This window comes from Protopterus annectens, chromosome 2.part2 (assembly GCF_019279795.1).
Source record: "Protopterus annectens isolate FY-2018-M chromosome 2.part2, PAN1.0, whole genome shotgun sequence".
NCBI classification, from domain to species: Eukaryota; Metazoa; Chordata; order Ceratodontiformes; family Protopteridae; genus Protopterus; species Protopterus annectens.
This window is the reverse complement of record NC_056730.1, coordinates 386609196-386628629: the sequence shown is the minus strand read 5'-3', so window position 1 is coordinate 386628629 and position 19434 is coordinate 386609196. Positions and strand designations below refer to the sequence as shown.

General features: G+C 40.4%; 1 protein-coding gene across 1 annotated transcript in view; it reads left to right on the top strand.

Annotated features, from left to right (window-relative positions):
* The window catches only part of CDC20B (cell division cycle 20B), a 453794-nt gene that overhangs the window by 197325 nt on the left and 237035 nt on the right, over positions 1 to 19434 (top strand). The window contains exon 7 of the mRNA XM_044064423.1: positions 3801 to 3809. Coding sequence (XP_043920358.1) covers positions 3801 to 3809 — 9 coding nt within the window. The remainder of the gene's footprint in view (positions 1 to 3800; positions 3810 to 19434) is intronic.

Genomic DNA, 19434 nt, shown 5'->3' with positions numbered 1-19434 from the left:
AACTCCATGATGTACAAATTACAGTTGACAAGATTAATTACCAATTCATAGCTAGTTACAGAACACCCTCTATGTCTCCTTCTTAGCATGGTAGCTATATTAAGACCTTTGCTGAAATTTCCATTAAATACACCTTTCTACTGGGGTACTTCAATTATCCATCAATAAACTATCTAACCTACATTGTCAGTGGTCAGCATGCCCAATACTTTGTTGACATTATAAATGCTAACTCCTTGTACAAGTAGTTAACTATCCTGCTGTGGGTCCCAATATCCTTGAGCCTGTCCTCACAGATATTGCTACCCCTTGCATAACACCATATGTATCATCTTTGTTAAATCAAGTAATGAATCAGTGACCTTTTCCTTTGAACCTGGTGGTGCTTTCCCTGCAAATACCTCTGTGTTTACAGATTTCTTTTCAAAAGCAAATCTTCTTCACTTAGTTGATGACATAAATATACTCTGCTATAATCATCATCTGATGGATCCTATTTCTAAATCTTCTGCCTATACCTCTGACTTATTCTCTTGGTTAAATAGTTGCATTAATAAGGTAATCCCTATCCAAAACAATTATAATGAGACATTAAAATAAAAAAAAAACTATAGGAGAATACTTGTATATATAAATTATATATAACAAGAGACAGATATTGCTTTATGCTTATTAGGAATCTCATTCTACCTGTCTTAAGACCACACTTAGCAAACTTGTAAAGAGCTTACATCAACCAAGCTTACGTCAACCATTAGAAGGCTCGAAACTGAGCATGAACTTAAAATAGCCACTAAAACCCAAAACTACAAATCCTTCTTTAACTATGTCACAAAGTTAAAAAGTAATACCCAATAATGTTTGGAACTAGTTCACAACAGCAACATAAACAATTTCTCAAAGGAAATAGCTAATACCCAGCTGTCATGTTTAGTATAAAGACATTGGCAACCTTCAAACACTGGACCCCTTGCAGTTTGGGTTTGTGAAGAGCCGATCTTGTCTCTTGAACCTGATTGACTTCTTTGAATCAGTCTCCAGAGCCATGGAGAAGGGTAAGGTGGTCCACACAGCCTATCTGGACCTTGCCAAGGCCTACAACACAATCGCTCACTCTGGAATCATAGATAAACTTACTAAGCTGGGCATTAATCTTTACATCACTCGATGGGTTGCCAACTGGATTACTGACAGAACCCACACTGTAAAAGTAGCTGACTCCAAATCCAGCTCCAAACAAGTGACAAGTGGAGTACCTCAGGGTTCAGTCCTGGGACTGCTCTTATTTGGCATCTACTTTTCTGAAGTACAGGCCAACACTAAGGGACTCTGGCTAACAAAGTTCACAGATGACTGCAAACTGGGAGCCATTACTGAATCCCCAAATGATGTGGATATTCTACAAAAAGGGCCTTACAGAAGCAGATGCTTGGTGCCAGAGCCATGGGCTAAGGTTCAATGCCCAGAAATGTATAGTTATCCCCTTTGGGAAAAAACATGTACCAATGAATTACCACATAGGTGGCAGTACACTAAACACCAAATGTGTGATAAGAGACTTAGGGTCACAGGTGGACAGTGGTCTCACTTTTGAAAACCACATCGCCACAACAGTCAGGAAATCCTTCTATGAAGCACACCTCATCACTAAGGGCTTTTCAGCCAAAAAAAGAAGGTCATTGTCTCACTGTACTCATCCCCCATTATAGAATACTACACCCCGTTTGGTATGTACCTCACAAGACATCTGCAACAACCGGAAAGGCTGCAGAAATACCTCACTAAAAGAATCACAGACCTAAAGCAGATGCCCTATGCTGACTGTCTAAAAAAACTCCACCTATATTCTGTCGCATATCGTCCACTCAGAGGCGATCACTGCTTAACATACAAGGCCATGTCAAACCCATAGCTGTTGGACATGCTACACTTAAAGAAATCCCAATCCCTCAGAAACACACTTTCCAGGGATCTAAACCTTGTCATCACAATGAACAAAACATGCTGGAGGGATAGGTTCCTGACCCAGAGACTCCCCCGACTCTGGAATAGACTGCTTATACATGTCAAGCAGAACACCTCTTTGGCCCTCTTCAAAAGGAACCTTGATGATTGGATGGGAGATAGGAAATTCACCCCAGGGATCATGTCAGTCGCCCTGCTAGACAGGGGTCCAGGGAAATAAATACTGTGGGAAGAAATAGCCAGGGAATTGTTAGGGCTAGGCTTGTATAGGCCCTAGGGCTGATAGCCTAATACCAACCTATGAACCTATTCCACCTTCAATTACAACTATTCCACTGATTCCACAGTCCCAGCAACACCCTTTAATTAATATGGAGCAATTTCTGTCAGCCATCTAAAATGCTAGGAATAACTCATCCGTGAACCTAGATATAATATCAGGTTTTCCATTTATCAGTATCAGGTATGGCCTATGTGAAGCCTTTCAACTAAAGTGTTTTAATCCAAACCTTTATACTGGTTACATTATTGAAGACTAGAAAGCAGCCATTGTAATGCTGTTACACAATGGTGACTCATCCACAGACTCTGGTGGCTACCGACTCATTAGATTTACTGGTCTCGTATATAATGCTTTGAAAACAATTATCTCAGACCACATTAATATGGACATTAAAAATCTCTTAACCATGGGCCATCATCAATTCTGCCTTGTCAAATGAAGGTCCTGCCTCTTTAACTGCATTCATTTCTTTGAAAAATTCACCAAAGCATTGGATAGTGATTAAACAGTATATAAAGCATATTTGTACTTGCCAAGGCCTTTGACACCATTCTTCATAGGTTCATGGGTAGATACTAGGCTATCTACCCGAGGGCATTTATAAGCCTAGCCAGAGTGTGTCGGCTTTTGCCGCCCCATTGATTAATTAACTGATCCTCTGTCAAGCAGAGCCAATGAAGTGATCCCAGGGGTGTATTTTCTGTTTCATGGAGACATTATTGACAGTCTTATAAATATAAGTATATGTCCTTGTGTTGTGTGGTGGATAGCTAACTAGTTGTCTGACAGAACAGACATGGTTAAAGTCACAGGTTCCACTTCTGAGAGTAAAAAAAGTTACTAGTGGTGTATCAAAGAAATCAGTGATGTTAGGCCGTCTCCTATTCGGTACCTATTTCTTAGACCTTCAGACCAACATTCCTAGCCTATAGTTATCCAAGATTGGAAATTGTGAGATGTTATTTTTTCTTCTGCTGACTCACAATTTCTACAACATGGGCTAGGCAATGTTAACAATTGGAGCAAAGACGATTCTTTCAAATTAAATATAAAAAAATGTAGTACAGCTAATTTTGATAAACAAAACAGCTTCCTATGCCATAAAGGTGACCTCCCCAGTCAGACACTGTTGTAAGTAATCTAGGCACTGTCGTTCATAATTTCTTATCTTTTGACTATCATGCCTCCACACTAGTCCAGAATGCCTTCTTTCAAGCTCATCTAATGTCCGAAGGTATCTCTTCTAGATTCAAAGAAGTCTTAAATTCCCTTTAGTCATATTTCATCAGAATCTGTATTGAATATAATGCCACTTTTGGCATGTATTGTTCTAAACATATCTCTCACTTGAGAGACCTCAGAGATTTCTTACTAAAAAGATTAGTAACATCAAAAATCTTAATTGTCAGGACATGTTAGCTGTCCTTTTCGTGTACTCAGTTTCTTAAAGACCCCTTCTTGGGGATAATATGTAGCCTTTCAAGTCATGAAAGATCCAAACATCTTTGACCTCCTGTTCTTTCATAGAGCAAATGTTTCCTCAGATACTCAGTTAAAGAAGGTAAACCTTCAACAGATAAGTAAGAAATGTTGGCATGATAGATTCATATTCCAGAGTATTCCCACCTCTTGAATAAACTTCAACTACAGCTTAAGGAAAGTAGCTCCCTTGCCACCTCTATATATTTATTTTATTTATTAAGTTTGTAAAATAGTTAGTATACTGAGACTCATGGAATCTGTTTCAGCCACAGCATAACACTTACAATAAACAAAGAAACTATCAACAAAGGAAGCATAGAAAACATATTGAAGAACACAGTCAAGAATGTTTGTCCTCTAGTGGGCTCAAGAGATGGGTGTTCTTGCTTATGAAATCAAGTAATTTTTGGGCATAACTTCCATTTGAGGAATAGATATCCCAGTTTATTGAAAGGTACTTAAAGCCTTCCAGAATGATAGGGTCCTTGTATATTTGAAGTTCATCCAGTACATTTAGGAATCCAACGTGGTTTTCAGAGGGCATTGGGAGAGTCCTGTAAGATGCTATGGTCTGACAGTTGGTTTCATTTTGTGGGTTTTGTGTCTCAGTAAGTTAATTTGGTGGGTTTTGAGGAATCTGGTTTGATGTGATGTGGTATTTAACAAATATAGATACTCCATCACAATCCCTCTTTGGTCTAAAGATATGGTTGGTGCAAACCCTGGTACTGAGGAAGTGGTTTTTGCAAACACATAGAAAATGGAGTGACTTGTCATATGACTTACTGACATTGGAGTATCTATGTATCTATGAATTTATTTATCCATACTGACACATATATCAATATATCTTCATCTAGGCTTATACGGGTAAATTACTGTAGTACTTAATGAAGAGTGTATGTTAACAGTGTCATCTGCTGACTGAATATGGTGTGTTACATAGTGATGATCTTATTGCTGTAAATCAAGACCAAGTTGTACACATGTTGGCACATGCTAGTTTGCTACTGTGTGTCTCTGCTATCCTTAAACAAAAACAAAAAAACTTGCTATTTTCCCACTTTCTATAATTTAAGAAAAAAGTTCAGTTACAGAGTTGATGTTCTGAACTGTTTGTAAGTTTCTTGGAGGCCAGTGCTTACTTGGGCTAAAGGGAAGTCTCTGTGTTCACCAGTGGCAGTGGTTAACACTGAGCAGCCTGCCTGTCCCTGTAGGAGTGGTTACTGCCTAGAAACTGTAGTTTTATTGGCCATTTTGGGTCAAATCCAAACTCCTTGATATCTCTCTCTTAAAACCCTGCAGCCGCATGGTTTTGGCATCTTTCCAGGCTTGATAGTTGTTGCTGAAGCACCTACCAAGAGGAGAAAACGCTGAGAGAAGAAAGGAGCCACTTTTGAGATTTTAAGTATTTTCTTTTGATTTATTTCTTAGAAAAACTGCATTGCCTCCTATTTTTCAGCATTTTCTTGCTTGCAAAAGTTGATATCTGTGTTAGAAACAATATTTAGAACATACCTAGAGCCTGTTTATTGCATTTTTTGTGTTGCACTTAATTTAAAATCGTTTTCTTAAAATTGCATTTTACCTGCCCCTGACCTAGCACACACGTATTGGGGTCATGTATTGCACTGTTCTGACTAGTTTGCTACTTGTGTGTCTCTGCTATCCTTAAACAAAAACAAAAAAAAAATCTTGCTATTTTCCCACTTTCTATAGTTTAAAAAAAAAGTTCAGTTACAGAGTTGCTGTTCTGAACTGTTTGTAAGTTTCTTGGAGGCCAGTGTTTACTTCGGCTAAAGGGAAGTCTCTGTGTTTACCAGTGGCAGTGGTTAACACTGAGCAGCCTGCCTGTTCCTGTAGGAGTGGTTACTGCCTAGAAACTGAAGATTTATTAGCCATTTTGGGTCAATTCCAAACTCCTTGATCTCTCTCTCTCTCTTAAAACCCTGCAACTCTCTTTTTGCGCGGTCTTGCAAATAGAGCAGCGTCGGGCAGCGTCAGTTAGCTGGGGTATACTATTCCTGGCTCCACAAAGTCTGCGCTGCAAATTTTCCCTTAGAACTAAGCAAGCCTCAAGTCAAGTGCTTCAGATCAACTGCTCTTATTGCAGCACATGCATAACCCAAATCAGCACTTGTCCAAATCTCCTAGACAGCACTATTATTTTCCAAATCTCCTAGACAGCACTATTATAATAGAGCATAAGACCCTTGATTGTCCACAAGACAAGTGAAATTTACTTTTCCAAGCATGTCCAGAGGTCAGCTCCAGGTGTACTCTCCAGTTCATCTGGTGGAATTGGGCATCCTGAGGCAATGTCACAACTGCCTCATGTATACAGACAACTCTCTCCTCTTACCTCAAGACACAAACACTTGTGAGAGATGCAAATACACAGCCAGATTGGAGGCTAAGCTCTCTCAACCCATGACTGTAACAGACAGTCAAGAGGAGAAGAGACACACTAGCATCACACCACCAGTCACACATGGATCTACAAAACAAGCACCGACTAAACATACACATAAATTTACAAAAACATATTCGGAGGCACTAGGTACCAATCTGAAAAAGAAACAGGGCCCTCCAAAGCAAACAACCTGCACATCCAAACACAAGTCAGAAAACACATAATTCACCTCAGCAGTGTGCCTCACAACAGCCCCTAAGGCAAAACACAATACCCAACACGCTTGTAATAGGAGACTCTATAGTAAGGCACACAGATGTTCCACTCACCAGGCTGAACAAGGAGAAGGTTACTGTCAGCTGCCTGTCGGGTGCTAGGATCCACCACATAACACAGGTACTTAGGTCACTCCAGAACAAGTGCAAGTATGACGCTGTCATTGTACATGTTGGTGTGAATGATCTAAGATGTACCTCCCTGGACTGCATGGAAAGAGACATTGTGGAGCTCTCTGATCATGTAGCCCAAGCTGGTATGACCCTGACCTTGAGTAGCATACTACCTTCACCTAGAATGATTCCACAATACAAAGACAAAATGATCAATTTCAAAAATTGGCTAAGCTTCTGGTGTCATTCTAAGGGGATCCAGTGTCTGTCTGCCTGGGATGACATGATAGACAAGTCCCGCTATTTCGTCAGAGATGGTTTGCACCTGTCACCCCTAGGCTTTCGAATACTGGCCAAGGCTCTTGCCATCTCCATAGTGCCTTTTTTAGGCAAGGCTCAAAGGACAAACCAACCACCGTAACCAGCACAGGTAACTAAAAACTAAGGGTAATGCTACTCAACACCAGCAGTCTCAACCTGAAAATGCACGCACTCGAGGCACTCCTCAGTATGGAGAAAATCGATGTTTGTGCCATGTCGGAAACCTGGTTCAAGGCTCCAGAGAGCACCCCTGCACTACCAGGTTACAATTCATATCATACCTTCCAGCCTCAGTTAACAGATCGCAGTACAAAGGGCGTAGGTGTATGCATATTCATCAAGGATACCCACATCTCCAGGTTAGTGGCGCAGCATGATGCCCCAGAGATCATCCATGTGCAACTATCAGCAGGCAAAACCACATTTCAAGTCGTAGCCTGTTATAGATTGCCCACCATGTCCCAAGATGCTCACTCAGCATTCCTTGAGGCATTGGAAAATATAAAGGTCCTACCCAACACCATAATTTTAGGTGATTTCAACTACTCTGGTATAGCTGGGCAAACTACCAAAGTTCTAACTCCTATGCCCAGCGGTTCATAGAATTTATAAATTCAAATGCCCTTGAACAACTGGTATGTTCTCCCACTAGAGGAGACAACATATTTGATTTAGTCATCACAAATATGGGCGCCCATTGTACCACACCCATTATCACTCCCTCCCTCTCTGGTCAGATCAGACCACAAACTGATAACCCTGGACATCCTCACCCCTCCACCCCCCCCAGTCAAAGAAACCATTGTAAAAAACCTTTCCAAAGCAAACTTCAAACTACTTTCATCAGAAGTGGAAAGCTTCACTATTCCCTTGCAGAAGGATAATGATATCCAGGATGCAGAATCTTACACCAAGGCACTTTAGATACATCTTCAGGATTGCATGGACCATGCTATCCCAAATAAAACCAAGACTCCTTCCTCAAGCAAGAAGTAACCAGTCTGGTGGACCCCGGCCATAAGCAAACTATACAATAAAAGGAGGAGACTTATACAAAAAAGGCCAAATCTCAAGTAGAAAAATCATCCCTGATCAGCATTAGTAAGAAATTGAGGGCCCTCATCAAGTCAATTGTCAAATAAAAACAAATGATAACAAACAGGAGGCTCAGATGCAAAAAGTTTACTAGTGTACACCAGGAGGCATACTACCATACAATACAAGTATAGAGTTTTGTCTGACATGATGTAGGAAATACACGATTTTATATAGTCATACATTCAAGCTGTGCCCACTTCACTGACGTGGTTAGTCACAGGGCACCTACATCACTATGGTCTACAATATTCTATTCATAAGAAAAAGCTGATATTATACATTTTAAAAGTTTTCCCATGGGAATAATACAGCCTTGCAAAGCACCTGGTTAGTTATAATGTCTTTCTGTAAAATGTTATTCTTTCAAGGTTTCAGTCCTGCTCGGATACAATAGTCGGTTCAGTCTTGTAATATACTTCTTTGTTCTTCTTGCAACATTACTTTAGCAGCTGTGCTTTATCTCTGATAATATTCACAAGGCCAATTATCTGAGAGGGAGGAAGGAAGAAGGATTTTCAATGCTTTATACATTTAATTTTCCTGACCCAGCAGATAATCATTAGTGAAAAACATAAGCTTGCTGAGCTGGCTACTGCCAGGGTCAGAGTTCAGATACACTGCAGCTCCAAAGCTTCAAGCAATTACATGTAAAATCATTCTTATTGCCATATTGTAAATAGAATAAAATGCATTATATACTATTTGCTTTTAAACCAGCACTTTATACATGTTCAAATACATATTTTTCTAACATTTTCCTCCCTTTTAATACTTTTTATTCTATTCAGAAACATAAACAATATCATATCGTCCCCTAGCCTTCTCCTTTAAGGACTTTCAACTAGGCAAGTCATTTAGTTTATATTTCGGAAAGTGTTTCGTCTGGAACCAATAGCTCCAGTTCAATGTCTTGGTACAAAGTCTCAGTTACAGATACATCAACAAAATCTTTGACTAATCTTTTCATACAGGGGATCCCAAAACAGACACATGCTCCTAATAGGAGCAGACCAACACAAATAGCAATCAAAATATTCATTAGGATAGAACCCCACCCACCAAATAGGCTCTGGAAAAAGTTCGTCAGTGGGTTTGGGCCTGGTTCAGTCATGGCCGATACCTGCTGTATTACCTCTAGGTGATCATTGATCTCGTGTCAATTGTCTGGTATGAACGCACAGCATTCTTCTTTGATAAGCGCACACGTACCACCTCTCGCCGCTAGGGTGAAGTCAAGAGCCATTCGATTTTGTAGCACAACAGTTCTCATTGCATTCAGTTCATCAGTCACTAGTTCGAGAGTGGAAAAAGTTGCATTACTCATTACTTCGAGAAGCTTTGACAGTTTTCTCAGCTCGCAGATCGATTTGACTGCTCCATATGCTGGAAGTATTCCAGCCCAAGATATAACACTGTCACTCAAGTCCATATGAGTCAATTTTTCTTTATCTTTCACGGAATGATGATCCTTCCAACCGGCTTCGATTTTTCCCACTGGATTTACAGGTTTTCTGATTGGGTCCTCAGGTTTTCGGGCTACATCTCTTACATTTCGTATCTTACCTAGAGGTAATTCTGCAGTATGCCTTATAGCCGGAACCAGATAACCCAAAAAACAACTGCCGGACCAATTCTCAGGTAGCCATTTGTATGCTTTTTTTTCCACAAACAAAATAACAGTTTTCTACTTTACTACTGATGCGGGTTAATTCTGAATGAAACATTTTCTTGTCTATAACAGACAATTGTTTATACAACACAGGATTCCTCTGCACATCTCTTAATGTTGTTTTCTTTAAGCTCAAATAAGAATCATAATTTGTGCTACAACTAGTGCTTTTATCTTTAGTTTTAATATAGCATTTATAAGATACAGTTATGTTACAGTTACTCCAACCCACTTGGAGTGTATCATTTTTATAGAAACATACAATTCCTCTCTGTGTAATAGGTAAATACAATGCAATATTGTCCTGTGATTTTACAGAACCTGTATCAAAAAGTAAATTTTCCCAAGTCTCATTTATCCCCAAGGGGACAGCGGACATCAACAGTCCTCCATATGCTGTTGGTATAGCAGTACAAACCCAGCAGTTTGAAATGTTCATAGTCTCTATATATACACGCTTCATAGCTAGGTATGTGTTAAAGTTTGGATGCCAGTCTATAGACAGTTCATCACGTTTCTCCACTTTCATTTGTGTGGTTATATGTAGGAAGAACCACAACAAAAGGAAAGTCACCACAATCATAGTCAATAAGTGCATAGTTAGCAAGATGATTAAACAATATCTTCGGGGTTGATCTGTATTTTTACTCATTTTGCTCTTGGCCATCCTGCCTTTGTTGTGTGTCAGTCACAAAATGTTTATCAAGCTGAAAATTCTTTACCGTCAGGTGGACCCAGGACGACCTCTCAGCAACTTTGACTGCAGTAGGCGTCGCCAACAGTACCTGGTATGGTCCTTCCCACTTCGGACTCGTCCAATTTTTCCTCTTCGTGACCTTCAACCACACCCAGGACCCTGGGGTCAGCACTGCTTCCAATGGTCTGGTCTGTCCTCTATCTGAAAAAGAGTTCAACTGCAAAACAGTTTTATTTGTTAACAGTTTCCTCATATAGCTAGCTAATGAGCTGTCAGCCTCTAGTTCTGCAGGCATGAGAGCTTTCCACTGTGGCACATAATATGCCCTTCCAAATATCACTTCAAAGGGGGTCAAACCCTTTACATTTGGAACTGTTCTCATGCTCAGTAGTGCCAAAGGCAAACAGCAAATCCAATTCTTCTGTGTTTCATTTATTAACTTCCACAACTTGATTTTTAAAATTCCATTGTACCTTTCCACCAGTCCTGCAGACTGTGGGTGGTAAGCACAATGATTCTTCAAGGAGATCCCAAAGAATCTCCCAAGTTGGTGAATCGTCTGATTAACAAAGTGTGTCCCATTGTCACTATAGATTCTTTCCGGTATGCCAAATCTAGGAATTATTTCTTTTATTAGGGCTTTTGCCACTGTTGCCGCATCCGGATTTTTAGTTGGAAAAGCTTCTACCCATTTGGAAAACATGTCTATAATTACTAAACAGTATTTTTTCCCTTCACATTTGCTCAGTTCTATGAAATCCATACAGATAGTATGGAACGGATATGGTGGTATAGGAAAAATCCCTTGCTTGGGTTTAAAGGCTCCTTGTGCATGATGTTTGTTACAGATATGACATGCTGCACAAAATTTTTGTGTAAAGTTTGTGAATCCATATGTTTGGAATATTCGATTTACTAACTGTACCATCCCCCCTGTTGAGACATGGCTCTGCCTATGGCTCAATAAAGCTGTATATCTAAATAAATTAGACGGCAATATTGGCTTTTTCTCTTTGGAGATGTACAGTCCATTTTCGAGGATTGCACCTCGTTTCTCCCATTTCTGTTTCTCAGCTTTTGTAGTCAATGTCTGCATCGTTTTTAACATTTCTAAATCTAAAATCTCAGAGGGTTGTAATTCCTCGGTTAAAAGTAAAGTTTCTGAGTCTGAGGCTGCTTGTTTTGCAGCTGCATCAGCTTTTGCATTTCCTTTTGAAATTGCATCCTGCTGTTTTGTATGAGCTAAACATTTACAAATAGCTACTTTAGTAGGTAACTGAATAGAATCTAATAAGTTCAAAATAAGTTGCGCATGATTAATCGGTTTGCCAGTAGATGTTATCATTCCCCTATTTTTCCATTGCTGTGCAAAAACATGCACTATAGAGAAAGCATACTGACTGTCATTATATATGTTCACACATTTGTCTTTCGCTAGAGTGCAAGCCCGTGTTAAGGCTATCAATTCTGCTGCTTGAGCAGACAGGTTATGCTGTAAGGGTTGGGCTTCTAAAATCTCTGTATCTGTAACTACTGCATACCCTACTAGATTTTTCCCTGTAGGACCCTTTCTGCATGAACCGTCCACATACAATGTCACCTCGGCATCATCCAAGGGCATATCAGTGAGGTCTTGTCTGGGCAAAGTTATTTGCTCAATTTCCTGCAGGCAACTGTGTGGTGTGCCATCCACAGGAATTGGAAGTAACGTTGATGGATTTAATGTTGTACAACGTTCAATTACCATATGAGGTTGGCTCAGCAGTATGGTCATACATGAAAGATGTCTAGCAGGAGATAGATATTCTATTTTTTCTTGCAGTAAAATTATCGCGACTGCATGAGGCACTCTCAATGTGAGAGGGTGGAATAACACCACTGAGGCCAAAGCCTGTACTGCCATTGCAGCTGCGACTACTGCTTGCACACAGTGAGGCAATGATCGTGCCACTGGATCTAACTGTGATGAATAGTAAGCTATGGGGCATTGCTTATTCCCATGCTGTTGCATCAAAACTGACGTCATGTATCCCTGTCTACAATCTACGGTTTGAAAAAATCTTTTGTGGTAATTTGGAAGTCCTAAAACTAGTGATGAAGCTATCAATTGTTTTAGTCTGCAGAAAGCTGTTTCTGCTTCAGGTGTCCATTGTAATACATCTTGTGCTGCCATTGGTGTTTTATATATTAAATCAGCCAATGGAGCAGATTCTAAAGCATAGTTTGATATCCAGCTTCAACAAAAATTAGTCGTTCCCAAGAAGGACATCATTTCCTTCTTGGTTGCTGGTTTGGGTGCCTGTAAAATCGCTGTTTTTCTGTCTTCGTCTAATATTCTACCTTCAGTGTAGGTATCTAACCTGTTTTCTCCAGAGTTGTAACTTACTTTTGTTTACTTTGTGTCCCTGTGCTGCTAAAAATTTCAATAATGCTATCGTATCTTCCCTGCATTGGTGTTGGGTAGGGGCTGCTAGCAAGATGTCATCTACATAAAGTAGAATCTGACTACTTCCTGGTGGAGTAAACCCTGCCAGGTTGCTTGCCATTTCTTGTGCAAATATCGTTGGACTTTCACAATATCCCTGTGGTAGCCGAGTATAGGTATATCTTTTACCTTGAAATGTAAATGCAAACCAATACTGGCTATCAGGGTGTATAGGTATTGAAAAGAAAGCATTGCTTATATCTACCACAGTAAAATATTTTTGTTGTGGCTTCAAATCGTTCAACAAGGTGTGTGGGTCTGGCACCGTAGGTGCTCTGAGTATTATTGCATTGTTTACGGCTTGTAAATCCTGTACCATCCGCCATTCCCCGTTTGCTTTTTTAACAGGAAATAGAGGGGTATTACATGGTGAATCCAGAGATTCTACCAGTACTCCTTCCTTGAGTAATGCTGCTATTATAGGCTTGATTCCTTGCTCTGCATCTTTCCTCAAGGGGTATTGTCTTTTTTGTGGTCTAAATGCTGATTTTGGTATAATGGTTACTGGTCCTGCTGTTCGAATAAGTCCTACATCTGATTTACCTGTTGACCAAAGAATGTTTGGTATATCACACAAGGCTTTTTCTTCTTCTTCTAACAAGAATGCTAATCAGCTGCCTTCACTAGTTTGTAAGTGTACAGCTGGACGTGTCTGTGTTAGCCAATTCAATTTCTGTTTTTGTACTCCCTGTTCTAATTCTAAATCAGTTTGTTTTTCCCATCTTGTTACTTTTTCTCCTAAGTCCGCCCATTTCATATTCTTGTTTTTTGTTAAGCTAACATGTGGTAGTCTATTAGATTTGTACAGTGTCATGAATTCTTGAGGTAGTGAACAGCTTACCACACTGTTTCCCTCAGTATCCCAATACAAGGTTCGTAATACTAATCGGTTAGCAGGATTTTTGAACAACTCTTGCTCATATTCTTTATCAGGTCCTGGCATGCTGCAGTAGTATAGAGTACAATGTAACAAATGCTGTCGGTCAGTGTCAAGGGAGGGGATGGCTACATTCATCAGTTCTTTGGTTACTGCCCCTGGACCAGTTGTAACTAGGTCCTGGCTGTACCAGTAAAAAGATTCACCCTCCGGTCGCACCACAAAAGTATCCATTTGTCTTTGTGCTTCCATACCCTGCATAGTAGGAACTACCGCTATGCCAAATATCTGCATAAGATCTCTTCCCAGTAAGTTTACTGGACATTTTGCAGAAACTACAATTTTACTTTTCTGAGTCATACCTGAAACAGGGTCAGTTATCGCTATATCATGGGAGAGTGGCTCCCTATATAGCTGTCCATTTGCTGCTTTCACTAATATATAGTCAGGTGATTCAGAATATTCTGGTAACTTTGAAGGGTGTATCAAAGTTCGTGACGCTCCTGAGTCACACAAGAATTTCACTTCCCTTACTTCCACCAGAAGTGTAACTTCCGGTTTTGTATCTGCCAAATAGAGCTCCAAGTTCAGTAATGCCAAATCTAAAATTTCACTTTCTTCATCCTCTACATCTGCTTGCACTTCCTCTGTTCCTTCCACTACATTTACGTTTGTCCTTTGTTTATTAGTCTTTCCTGAGATCAATACTAGCAAAAACTAACTTTGAGAGAAAAATCGCTAATGACACAAAAGACAATCATAAAGCCTTCTTTAGCTATGTTAGAAACCTGGGTGGAAACTCCCAGATATGCTCAGAATTAGTCCAAAATGATAAAAATCACTGAACCCACAGACATTGCCAACATACTGGCAGACAGGTTCAGTGAAAATTTCTCCAAAAGGAGAAATATCTATCCCACCAGAGTCTAGCCTCCCAAACATCTCAGATGCCCAGGTGAGAGCTGCTCTCTAAAGCAAAAACACAGCATCAATGGGACCAGACGGTGTCCCCGGCTGTGTGCTACGAACTCAATGAGGAACTAAACCCACACATAAGGCTGATGTTTAATCTTAGCCTTACTACAGGATACGTGCAAAGAACAGCGTGACGGCAACTGTGGTCCCACTCCACAAAGGCGGTGCTTCTACGGACCCTGGAAATTACCGCCCGTAAGCTTGACGAGCCTTGTCTGCAAAGCTATGGAGAGGATCATAATGGAACTCATAACAAAGACATTGGGGACCTACAGACACTGGATCCTACCCAATTTGGCTTTGTCAAGGGCAGATCCTGCCTCTTGAACTTGGTCGACTTTTTCGAAACAGTCACTAAGGCTATTGCTGGGGGTAAGCCAGTTCACAGCGCCTACCTTGACCTAGCAAAAGCTGCTCGACACAATACCCCACTCGGGCATCATAGAAAAGCTCATCAGCTTAGATGTAAACCCATATGTCACAAGATGGGTTGCAAACTGGCTGAAGGACAGAACACACAGGGTTAGAGTTGCTGGTGCCATGTCAGACTCTAAGCCGGTCACGAGCGGTGTCCCACAGGGCTCAGTCCTGGGCCCCCTCTTGTTCGGCATTTATTTTTCTGAAGTACAGGCAAACACAGGGGGATTGTGGCTGACAAAATTTGCAGATGACTGCAAACTGGGCACCATAACTGACACTCCATCAGACACAGACATCCTCCAGAGAGGTCTCATAGAAATGGATAACTGGTGCCAGAGCCATGGCCTTAAGCTAAATGCCAAAAAAGTATAGTCATACCCTTTGGGAAAAACAAGGTAATCCCTAATTACCACATAGGTGGTAATCCATTAAACACGGAAGAAGTTATCAGGGACCTGGGGACCCAAGTTGACAGTAACCTCTTTTGACACTCACATTGCCAAAGTGGTTAGGAAGACCTTCTACATTGCCCACCTGATCATGAAGGGATTCACATCCAGATCAGGAGAGGTCATTGTACCCTGTACTCTTCACTTATCAGACCAATGATTGAGTACAACGCCCATTCGAATGTACCTTACCCGACACCTGCAGCAGTTGGAAAGACCTCAAAAGTTCCTCACCAAAAGGATAAAGGGGCTCAAACATATGTCATACGATGCCCGACTGAAGAAACTCCAGCTCTATTCAGTCGCATACCGCCTGCTCAGAGGTGACCTGTGCCTGACATACAAGGCCATGTCCAACCCGGAATTAATGGACATGCTCCACCTCAAAAAATCCAAATCCACCAGAGCCACGAGAGCAAGAGACTTAAACCTCAACATGGATATAAATAGGACGTGCTGGAGGGACAGATTCATCACCCAGAGACTCCCTACACTATGGAACAGAATCCCAGTCCATGTGAGGCAGAGCCCCTCACTAACTCTGTTCAAGAGAAATCTTGACGAGTGGATGGGAGATCGTAGGTTTACCCCGGGAATCATCTCTGTATCACTGCTGGACAGAGGCACAGCAAACTAATGGGTATAGTATTCTCATCCTAAGGGGTGGTGAAAGCCACACACACTCTGGCTAGGTTTGTAAATGCCCTAGGGCAGATAGCCTAGTATGAACCTATGAACCTATGAACCTATGAACCTAAACCTTGTCATCACAATGAACAAAACATGCTGGAGGGACAGGTTTCTGACTCAGAGACTCCCCCAACTCTGGAATAGACTGCCTATACATGTCAAGCAGAGCACCTCTTTGGCCCTCTTCAAAAGGAACCTTGATGATTGGATGGGAGATAGGAAATTCACCCCAGGGATCATGTCAGTCGCCCTGCTAGACAGGGGTCCAGGGAAGTAAATACTGTGGGAAGAAATAGCCAGGGAATTGTTAGGGCTAGGCTTGTATAGGCCCTAGGGCTGATAGCCTAATACCAATGTATGAACCTATTCCACCCTCAATTACAACTATTCCACTGATTCCACAGTCACAGCACCACCCTTTAATTAATATGGAGCAATTTCTGTCAGCCATCTAAAAAGCTAGGAATAACTCATCCGTGAACCTTGATATAATATCAGGTTTTCCATTTATCAGTATCAGGTATGGCTTATGTGAAGCATTTCAACTAAAGTGTTTAAATCCAAACCTTTATACTGGTTACATTATTGAAGACTAGACAGCAGCCATTGTAATGCTGTTACACAATGGTGACTCATCCACAGACTCTGGTGGCTACCGACTCATTCGTTTTACTGGTCTCGTATATAATGCTTTGAAAACAATTATCTCAGACCACATTAATATGGACATTAAACATCTCTTAACCATGGGCCATTATCAATTCTGCCTTGTCAAATGAAGGTCCTGCCTCTTTAACTGCATATTTGTACTTGCCAAGGCCTTTGACACCATTCTTTATAGGTTCATGGGTAGATACTAGGCTATCTACCCGAGGGCATTTACAAGCCTAGCCAGAGTGTGTCAGCTTTTGCCACCCCATTGATTAATTAACTGATCCTCTGTCAAGTAGAGCCAATGAAGTGATCCCAGGGGTGTATTTTCTGTTTCATGGAGACATTATTGACAGTCTTATAAATCTGAGTATATGTCCTTGTGTTGTGTGGTGGATAGCTAACTAGTTGTCTGACAAAACAGACATGGTTAAAGTCACAGGTTCCACTTCTGAGAGTAAAAAAAAAGTTACTAGTGGTGTATCAAAGAAATCAGTGATGTTAGGCCGTCTCCTATTTGGTACCTATTTCTTAGACCTTCAGACCAGCATTCCTAGCCTATAGTTATCCAAGTTTGCAGATGATTGGAAATTGTGAGATGTTATTTTTTCTTCTGCTGACTCACAATTTCTACAACATGGGCTAGGCAATGTTAACAATTGGAGCAAAGACGATTCTTTCAAATTAAATGTAAAAAAATGTAGTACAGCTAATTTTGATAAACAAAACAGCTTCCTATGCCATAAAGGTGACCTCCCCAGTCAGACACTGTTGTAAGTGATCTAGGCACTGTCGTTCATAATTTCTTACCTTTTGACTATCATGCCTCCACACTAGTCCAGAATGCCTTCTTTCAAGCTCATCTAATGTCCGAAGGTATCTCTTCTAGATTCAGAGAAGTCTTAAATTCCCTTTAGTCATATTTCATCAGAATCTGTATCGAATATAATGCAACTTTTGGCATGTATTGTTCTAAACATATCTCTCACTTGAGAGACCTCAGAGATTTCTTACTAAAAAGATTAGTAACATCAAAAATCTTAATTGTCAGGACATGTTAACTGTCCTTTTCATGTACTCAGTTTCTTAAAGACCCCTCCTTGAGGATAATATGTAGCCTTTCAAGTCATGAAAGATCCAAACATCTTTGACCTCCTGTTCTTTCATAGAGCAAATGTTTCCTCATATACTCAGTTAAAGAAGGTAAACCTTCAACAGATAAGTAAGAAATGTTGGCATGATAGATTCATATTCCAGACTAAGTATTCCCACCTCTTGAATAAACTTCAACTACAGCTTAAGGAAAGTAGCCTCTATATATTTATGCCACCTCTATATATTTATTTTATTTATTAAGTTTGTAAAATAGGTAGTATACTGAGACTCATGGAACTTGTTTCAGCCACAGCATGACACTTACAATAAACAAAGAAACTATCAACAAAGGAAGCACAGAAAACATATTGAAGAACACAGTCAAGAATGTTTGTCCTCTAGTGGGCTCAAGAGATGGGAGTTCTTGTTTATGAAATCAAGTAACTTTTGGGCATAACTTCCATTTGAGGAATAGGTATCCCAGTTTATTGAAAGGTACTTAAAGCCTTCCAGAATGATAAGGTCCTTGTATATTTGAAGTTCATCCAGTACATTTAGGAATCCAACATGGTTTTTAGAGGGCATTGGGAGAGTCCTGTAAGATGCTATGGTCTGACAGTTGGTTTCATTTTGTAGGTTTTGTGTCTCAGTAAGTTAATTTGGTGGGTTTTGAGGAATCTGCTCTGATGTGATGTGGTCTTTAACAAATATAGATACTCCATCACAATCCCTCTCTGGTCTAAAGATGTGGTTGGTGCAAACCCTGGTACTGAGGAAGTGGTTTTTGCAAACACATAGAAAATGGAGTGACTTGTCATATGACTTACTGACATTGGAGTATCTATGTATCTATGAATTTATTTATCCATACTGACACATATATCAATATATCTTCATCTAGGCTTATACGGGTAAATTACTGTAGTACTTAATGAAGAGTGTATGTTAACAGTGTCATCTGCTGACTGAATATGGTGTGTTATATAGTGATGATCTTATTGTTGTAAATCAAGACCAAGCTGTGGACTGGCACATGCTAGTTTGCTACTGTGTGTCTCTGCTATCCTTAAACAAAAACAAAAAAACAAAAAAACTTTCTATTTTCCCACTTTCTATAATTTAAGAAAAAAGTTCAGTTACAGAGTTGCTGTTCTGAACTGTTTGTAAGTTTCTTGGAGGCCAGTGCTTACTTGGGCTAAAGGGAAGTCTCTGTGTTCACCAGTGGCAGTGGTTAACACTGAGCAGCCTGCCTGTCCCTGTAGGAGTGGTTACTGCCTAGAAACTGTAGTTTTATTGGCCATTTTGGGTCAATTCCAAACTCCTTGATATCTCTCTCTTAAAACCCTGCAGCCAAACTCCTTGATATCTCTCTCTTAAAACCCTGCAGCCGCGTGATTTGGCGTATTTCCAGGCTTGATAGTTGTTGCTGAAGCACCTACCAAGAGGAGAAAATGCTGAGAGAAAAAAGGAGCCAC